Source organism: Leptodactylus fuscus, chromosome 1, assembly GCF_031893055.1.
Source record: "Leptodactylus fuscus isolate aLepFus1 chromosome 1, aLepFus1.hap2, whole genome shotgun sequence".
NCBI classification, from domain to species: Eukaryota; Metazoa; Chordata; class Amphibia; order Anura; family Leptodactylidae; genus Leptodactylus; species Leptodactylus fuscus.
Window position 1 is genome coordinate 31,731,829 of NC_134265.1, and position 9,403 is coordinate 31,741,231.

The following is a 9,403-nucleotide window of genomic DNA, read 5'->3' on the forward strand; positions in this document are numbered from 1 at the left end:
ATATTTAGATAATGGGGAGCTGCTTCCTTCCTCACATTAAAATCTACAAACTGATAAAGTCGCACAGCAGACACCCAGGACCAACTCTGGCTAGGACTGATCCTGTATAGCCCCTCTGTAGCCCCCTTCAGCAACTGCCTTTGTTTTACATTGTTATGTGCAGACACCAAAAAAAGCTACAAAATAATAATAAAAAAAAATCTCCGTAAATTCTAATTCGTGCAATAAAACCTATCCGACCCTGTGAAGGAAGAGCACAGGATTTGTAGATTTGATGCAGTATTTTTGTATAATTTTGAGAGAGGATACTTTTATGTAAATGTTCTATGTGGGGAGGGGGGGTCATATAATAAATAATGGGCAGCACATGGCGTTATGGTATTACTAGAATAAGTTATATTGTTGTGTTGGAAATATTGTGAGGTTACAGCTTATTTATATAGGTGGGATAGTATGGAAACGATATGGAAATAATTCACATGGATAGATTTCTCTATGTAGGATATACAGATGATATTCTTTAATAGGCTGTATAAATAAACTATTATCAGACTGCTTTACTAGGACACTGATGCTGGGGATAGATATTATATAGAACAGAAAGGAGGTGGGAGAGTATGTGTGTGCATATATATATATATATATATATATATATATATATATATATATATATATATATGGCATATTTATAATTTATAAATATGTATATGTATACATATACTTGTAATTCTAATGTATAATAAGTGCATATTTAGAATTCATTATATGTATATATATATATATATATATATATATATATATATATATTAAAGTTGTAGCTAGATCCGTAGCATATTTATTAATTATATAGCTATATATATATGTAAGGCTGCAGTTAGATCCATATATATACTATGGATCTAGCTGTATGGATCTATATATATATATATATATATATATATGTATATTTTTTGTACATCTAGCTGTGTATATACAGTTATAGATAGATCTATAGTATATGTAGTATACAGTTGCAGTTAGATCCATAGTATATTTAGTAATTATAGAAGTTATGTATTTACACTAGTAGTTAGATCTCTTGTATGTATGTGATACCCAGTATATTTAGTGTATATATATATAGCTATATCCATGGTATATATGATGTGACTGATCCCCAGTATTTATAGCACACCTCTAGCTATATCCATAGTATACATGATGTAACTGACCCCAAGTATATATAGCACACCTCTTGCTATATCCATGGTATATAGGATGTGACTGACCCCCAGCATATATAGCACACTCCTAGCTGTATACATGATGTGACTGACCCCCAGTATATATAGCACACCTCTGGCTGTATACATGATGTGACTGACCCCCAGTATATATAGCACCCCTCTAGCTATATCAATGGTATACATGATGTGACTGACCCCCAGTATATATAGCACACCTCTAGCTATATCCATGGTATACATGATGTGACTGACCCCCAGTATATATAGCACACCTATAGCTATATCCATGGTATACATGATGTGACTGACCCCCAGTATATATAGCACCCCTCTAGCTATATCCATGGTATACATGATGTGACTGACCCCCAGTATATATAGCACCCCTCTAGCTATATCCATGGTATACATGATGTGACTGACCCCCAGTATATATAGCACCCCTCTAGCTATATCCATGGTATACATGATGTGACTGACCCCCAGTATATATAGCACCCCTCTAGCTATATCCATGGTATACATGATGTGACTGACCCCCAGTATATATAGCACCCCTCTAGCTATATCCATGGTATACATGATGTGACTGACCCCCAGTATATATAGCACCCCTCTAGCTATATCCATGGTATACATGATGTGACTGACCCCCAGTATATATAGCACCCCTCTAGCTATATCCATGGTATACATGATGTGACTGATCCCTTCTTCTCCCCGCAGGTTGTATGGCATTAAGTGCGCCAAGTGCTCGCTGGGCTTCAGTAAGAATGACTTTGTGATGCGCGCCCGCTCCAAGGTCTATCACATCGAGTGTTTCCGCTGTGTGGCCTGCAGCCGCCAGCTCATCCCCGGGGACGAGTTCGCTCTGCGGGAGGATGGACTGTTCTGCCGGGCGGACCATGATGTAGTGGAGCGGGCCAGTCTAGGGGCCGGAGACCCCCTCAGTCCCCTGCACCCTGCGGCCAGACCCCTGCAGATGGCAGGTACTGAGTCACCGAGGACATGACTGTATACTGTGCTGGGACTGCTGTATACTACTGTGCTGGGAGGATGGATATACACTCTACATAGATAAACTGATGTCTACATACAACACATACATGATGGATATTTATCATTAATTCTATATACATATTCTCGATTTTCCTAATTTTCTATCTATCTATTTCTAAACATTATTCAGACTAGATATAGATTATCTATCTATAAATGTTCTTTCTTTTTATTTCTCTAGCTATCTGTATCTATCCCACATATATCCATCTATCTGTCCTGCTATTCCTAAACTATATATAAATTAACTCTATCTATCTATCTATCTATCTATCTATCTATCTATCTATCTATCTCCTATCTATCTATATATCTATCTATCTGTAAATTATCTATACATTTTCTTTCTATCATTAAATTTCCTTTCAATTTTCTATCTATCCACCCATCGATGTATCTGTTCTGCTCTCTCTCTCCACGAATTTGTGTGTAGATATATATAATATATATTCTACTTATTCCATAATTATCTATCTGTAAACTACCTATACATTTTCTTTTTTGTCTCTAGTCTCTGTCATTATTTTTTTTAATCTATCTATTATCTAGCTATCATCTATTTATTTATCTATTATATCTATCTTTTATCTATCTATTTATTTATCGGTCTATCCATTATCTATCTATCTATCTATCTATCTATCTATCTATCTATCTATCTATCTATCTATCTATCCATCTATTATCTATCTATTATATATATATCTATCATCCACTATTTTTCTTTACACCTGTATCTACATTTCCTGGACATGATAATTCCTTAAATACAGTTTTATCCCCAATGTCTGTGCCCCCTCATCCAGATAATACAGCAGCACTGGTGTGTCCCCCTCTTGGGTCGGGTTGTATTTAGGGGTGGGATCACTCCCTCCCCTCCCCCTATATCAGGATAGACTTGAGGAATGAAGGCAGATACTTAGACTGTAATTTTAAACTGTCAACAAGCTAATCTCCAGTAATTGCAGCAGCTCCAGTCATGGGGCAGGTTCCTTCTTCTTCTTCCTCTTCTTCTTCTCCTCCTTCTTGTAGAGATTGGGGTACCCCCTCCTCGTGCAGGCTCCTGTGTCCCCCCCTGCCTCCCCTGCACACTCCACCACAAGGATCACATAGCAGAGTTTGGATAAACTGCTTGTTATAATCCGAGAGGAAATTTTCCAGTCCATTTCTGACTAATTGAAGGGAGATTGGATACATTTAACCAAATCAAGGGAATACCTGAGGGGTGGGGGGCAGGGCCCCAGGCCTGTGTCCTACCTGCCTGGCACTATATACACACATAGCATAGAGCTGAAAGTCACTGAAGCCCTGCTATACACACATGAAAGTCACTTGTAGTGTTTGGCTATGTGCACACACTGACTCCCCATGTGCTGCACTTTATTGTTGGCCCTTATCAGCTTAGCACAATATTTAAGGAGAACCAGTGTTTGCCTATTGTTATTGTATTCTCTATCAGCTTGTAGCAGGGCAGTGAATAGCACCTAGATAGGACCAGGGCCACACTCACTCTGCTGTCCTGTATATTCAGCTCTGCTACATACACGGGTATATCCAGCTATTATTACACTGGGATCAAGTATGAGGATATCATGAAGGTATATGGTGCAGGATAGAGAAAGCCTTTACTACATTGTGGTAGGAAAGTCTTCATAGCAGTGCGATTATTTAGAAGATTTTTTTTATATTATTGTGCGAGCTATATTACCTGTATTCTGCATTATATTATATTACATATGGATATTTTATATTATACTGATATCATGCACTAGGTGTATTCTGTACTATACAATATTGCTTAAGTATTACAAATATATACAGTTTAAATTATTGCATAGATTATAATATATTGCTACAATTTGCATTCTATATTGATACATTGTAGTATATGGCATGTGGAAACACACTGCACATAGATACTTAGTAATGGGTTGCATGTAGATACATTCTGCTATCCTGCATATTGTACTTCGTTATATATAGATACATTGTAGTTGCTTGTACACTGATACATTGGAGTATATTGCATAAAGAAATAGTGTACTGTGTTACCTATAGATACAATATAGTGTATATTGTGGAATACTTTCAATTTTATATTGTATTTCATTTTCATAAAGTGCAGTATATTGACTAGAGATACATTGTAATTGGTTGTACTAGATTCTAGTATATTGTAAACTAAAATATTGTGTTATATAGAAATACATCGTAGTTGTGCACTGCTAGAGTCTAGTATATTACATGTTGAAATAATGTACTGTATTATATATACACATTGTAATTTCTTGTATATTGCTAGATTTTAGTATATCGTATATTGAAACAGTGTACTACATTACATAGAGATACATTGTAGTTGGTTGGACTAGTATATTGTATATTGATATAGTGTGCTATATTACATAGAGATACTTTGTAGTTGGTTGTACTAGTATATTGATATAGTGTGCTGTATTATATAGAGATACTTTGTAGTTGGTTACACATTATATAGATATAGATATTAGTATGTTGCATATTGAAATAGTTTGATATATATATATATATATATATATATATATATATATATATATATTTGTATTCTGTTTTATATACCTTAAATCACATATTGATACATTATAGTGTAATTCTTTTTATATAGTGTAGTAGATTTCATATTGATACATTGTAATATATTTTATATCATTTTATTATGGTGTTACTTATTGCTACATTTTATTACATTGCACATTTCTAAATAATTTCATCTAGCTACATTGTTACATGTCCTATGTTGATACATTGTTACATGCCGCATAGTCTTGTATTCTACACATAGAATCGCGACTGGGAATTGTATTCTTTGCTTTGGGGTTAATAATAATAATAATAATAATAATAATAATAATAATAGGGATTTTTGAAGTCATCCTAAGCCCACTTCATTGATTTTACAGCAGAGCCCATTTCTGCCCGGCAGCCGGCCCTCAGACCCCACGTCCACAAACAGCCAGAAAAGACCACCCGGGTCCGGACTGTCCTTAATGAGAAGCAGCTTCACACCTTGAGGACCTGCTATGCGGCCAACCCCAGGCCTGATGCCCTCATGAAGGAGCAGTTAGTGGAGATGACCGGCCTCAGTCCCAGGGTCATCAGGGTCTGGTTCCAAAATAAAAGATGTAAAGACAAGAAGAGAAGTATAATGATGAAACAGCTCCAGCAACAGCAACCCAACGACAAAACGGTAAGTGCCTGACCTCACCCACAGGGGGCGCTCAGCTCAGTGTCACATCACCAGAGCAGTGGCTGGGCTCTTGGCACATTGCAATAGTAGTGTTCCTCCATAGGAATAGAATAGCTATAGACAACGCAAAAAATAATTATAATTGATATAAAATTATTAGAGAAATGTAATTGCACCCTATGGAAAGATTTCTTCTGGGTTTGTTTATATATATTAATATTTGATATATTGGTATTAAACGAATAATTGTGGCCAGGTGAGCTGTAAAGAGTGGAGACCTGAGCCTGCCTGTAATACAAGAGTCCTTGTGTTACGTGAATGTGAACTGTGTCTTATAAAATATACAAAATTGTATCAGCTCTCTTTAGATATCTGGTGTGATCTTAACTATCCCCAGAATCAATATACAGAATTATTATTATTATTATTATTATTATTATTAATCATATAAAAATGTAGATTGTATTTAGCAGTGTTATGGCATTTTGTATATAGAGTTTCTATGCACCACATTCATGTCTTACCACATATGTGAGTTTGCATAGTATTTTATGGTATTTTTTGTAGTTTTCTAGGATAATATGGTATTATACAGCTATATGGTATGGTATTGTATTGTATTGTATTGGTATGTAGTTATATAGGAAAGCATTGTTCTATTACTGGAAATATATTGTATAACATTACACTGAAAGTTGTATAGGCTAGCATGGCATTTGTTTATATGGCGCTATATATATATATATATATATATATATATATATATATATATATATATATATGAGATTTGTGAATATTGTATAGTATTCACTAGAGAGATAATTTATAAATAGATAGATAATGCATAGATAGATAGATAGATAGATAGATAGATAGATAGATAGAACTGTAGATAGATCTGTAGATAGAATATTATGTCGAATAGTATCTCTGCTGCAGAGTATAACTCAGTATTGTTCCTAGTTCACACATGGCATGGAGCATATGATACACAGTATATCATATACATTACATGCTATTTGAATCTTTGTCTATATCTTTGTGTTTGCTTTGCTCATGAAATAAGTGACATTATATTTCAGTATATTGCATATACCAGTACAATGTATAGTAGTGCTGGCCTGAATTATTCCATGTTCTGCTTCATATGAGATTTAGAATAGACTAAAGCCTGAGAGTCTGGATGTTATAGGAATGGTTATACATTGTGATAGAGTATTCTATAGGACATCCTATAGGTGACTGTTTATTCTGTGATGCATACACAGGCTGCCAGACAGTCCCTATTGTTATATGGCAGTCATTACAATGCATGGTCCTGTTATTACAGAATATCCAAGGGATGACAGGGACCCCTATGGTGGCCTCCAGTCCCGAAAGACACGATGGTGGATTACAAGCCAACCCAGTAGAAGTGCAAAGTTACCAACCCCCATGGAAGGTCCTCAGTGACTTTGCCCTGCAGAGTGACATTGATCAGCCGGCCTTCCAGCAACTGGTGAGTGTCCTTACTAAGGCGATATATATATATATATATATATATATATATATATATATATATATATTTCATTGTGTAATATTACCTTATATTATAATGCATTGCTCAATTAAATACAATGATGTCTTGATGTAGCGGAGCTGAATTAGCAATTAGTTTCCATTTCCCATCATGTCATACATAAACCCATAAGAATTGCTATAAATTATGACATTATGTCTTATCTATAATATATTGTGTAATATTACTTTATATAATAGAAGATTTTGCAGTAGAATTTTATAGATCAGGACACTTTTGCTTAGATAGAGATAGTATTTAGGTTCCTTTTTCCATCATGTCATGCATATACTATATATATGTTGTATCTGTAATATCTTGTGTAATATTACTTTATATAATATAATATCATATACCTTCATATGATAAGATCTTGAATGATAAGATTTTACAGCAGAACTTTATAGATCAGGACACTTTTGCATAGATGTAGCAGAGCTGAGATAGTATTTAGGTTCAACTAATGGTCTTATCTTCTGTGTTTATTCATCATGAAGCAGAACAGTGCTATATAACCGCCATGTAGGCCCATGGCTATGTGTGACTAAGATATATATATATATATATATATATATATATATATATATATATATATATATATATTATTTTATAATATATATATATATATATATATATATATATATATATATATATATATATATATATTAGTCACACATAGCCATGGGCCTACATAGACCTATGTGACGGACCTTATAGCTATGCTGCAGACCTGATACTCCCCCTGTAGATTACCTATAGATCATTGGTGTTGTATTGTTGTCTCTGGTCTGGAAATTCCTTTCACACTCTTTTTCTTTTGTCCTGCTTCTAATGGAAGACCTGTTTCTCGCAGGTTAATTTTTCAGAAGGGGGTCCAGGTTCCAATTCTACTGGAAGTGAAGTGGCCTCCATGTCCTCCCAGCTCCCAGACACCCCAAACAGCATGGTAGCAAGCCCGATCGAGGCATGAGGAGAATGAACTCTTATGGTCTCCCATCCCCTCTTTTTTTTGTATTACCAAAAAAAAAGGGACATCTATTGGCTTGGACTTCAATAAAGTATTCGACGACCTAGCTTGATGCACCAGAGCACCCAGGATAGTCCATCTGATGCATAGAGACCATCTGGAGAAGATGGCATGGTAGCAACACTGTGAAGACAATCATGGGATCTTACTAGGATTGAACAGTATCCAAAAAAAATAAAAATGGTCGTAGAGGAGCATTAACACCACCAGGCCAGGACCAAGGCGTAGAGGATTTATATCTGTGGATCTCCGACTACCTACATGAATAACGTAGTCATAGTCGTCCATCTCACCACAATAGACCAAGATGGAGAGATAGCAGAAAAGATCTTAATGGTGCTGCTTATCTGTGGAACATCACTTCATTATTTGCCTTGCCAAACAGGAGCTCCAATGGAGGATGACCCTGAAGACCATGGACAATGACTTGGAGGGATCATCATGGAGGATTACAGGTGGAGCCATTGGGTTGCAATGTTCTCAATTGACTATAAGCAGAGGAGCTGTATCCAGGCCTCACATAGCATGTACATGTTTCTGAGATCCCCCTCCTCATAATGAAGAAGTCCAAAAAAAAACAGAAATACAACAAAACATTGCTTTAATTTTTTACCTGCCTTTTAATATTCTTCATTTATTTTTATTTTATTTTTTATTTTTTTCCGACATCCAAGTCTTGGAAGCATTGCAGCGACAACAAGGTATACCTCTAACCTGCCACAGGCCTCTCTGGATTGTGTGTGATTCTTAAAGAGACAAGAACTTATCTCCCCCCAATCCCCAAAGATGTGTATAGTTATTAATTATTATTATTATTATTATTGGTTCTCAACGACTGTTCTCTCTCTGGAAATGATGAGAAAGGGAATTTTTCTTTTGTTTGCTTTTATTGCATTGCAGAAATTATAAAGTAATTTATTATTTATTGTCGAAAGACTTTGCCACTTTTCATGTTATTTGAATATATATTTTTTTTTTTGTTTGCTGAAGTAAAAGAAAGAAAAAAAAAAAAACAAGAAAATCCCGTCTGTATGGTGGTCTCTCTGAATTCCATGTTGTCTTGTGTGTTTGTTCTTGTCTCTTCCTATTTAACATTGTGGAAAATAAATTGGCCCCATGTAGAAATGTTACAGGGTGTGTTCAATGGTGGTAAAGAAGGGACCCCAGTAGTCAGAGGTGACAGGTCTGCTATTACTTGTATACAATGAGATCATGTGCTTGGTTATGTAACAAATTATCTATCTATCGATCTATCGATCTATCGATCTATCTATCTATCTATCTATCTATCTATCTATCATTTATCT

General features: G+C 35.3%; 1 protein-coding gene across 2 annotated transcripts in view; it reads left to right on the forward strand.

Moving 5' to 3' along the window:
- Positions 1-9,089, forward strand: part of ISL1 (ISL LIM homeobox 1) — a 10,613-nt gene extending 1,524 nt beyond the window's left edge. The window contains exons 3-6 of one of the 2 annotated variants that reach the window (XM_075269299.1): positions 1,953-2,215; positions 5,225-5,511; positions 6,842-7,009; positions 7,908-9,089. In XM_075269299.1, the coding sequence (XP_075125400.1) occupies positions 1,953-2,215; positions 5,225-5,511; positions 6,842-7,009; positions 7,908-8,039 (850 nt within the window). In that variant the 3' untranslated portion in view covers positions 8,040-9,089. The remainder of the gene's footprint in view (positions 1-1,952; positions 2,216-5,224; positions 5,512-6,841; positions 7,010-7,907) is intronic. The other variant, XM_075269307.1, reaches the window with a different exon arrangement.
- Positions 9,090-9,403: the final 314 nt, after the last annotated feature.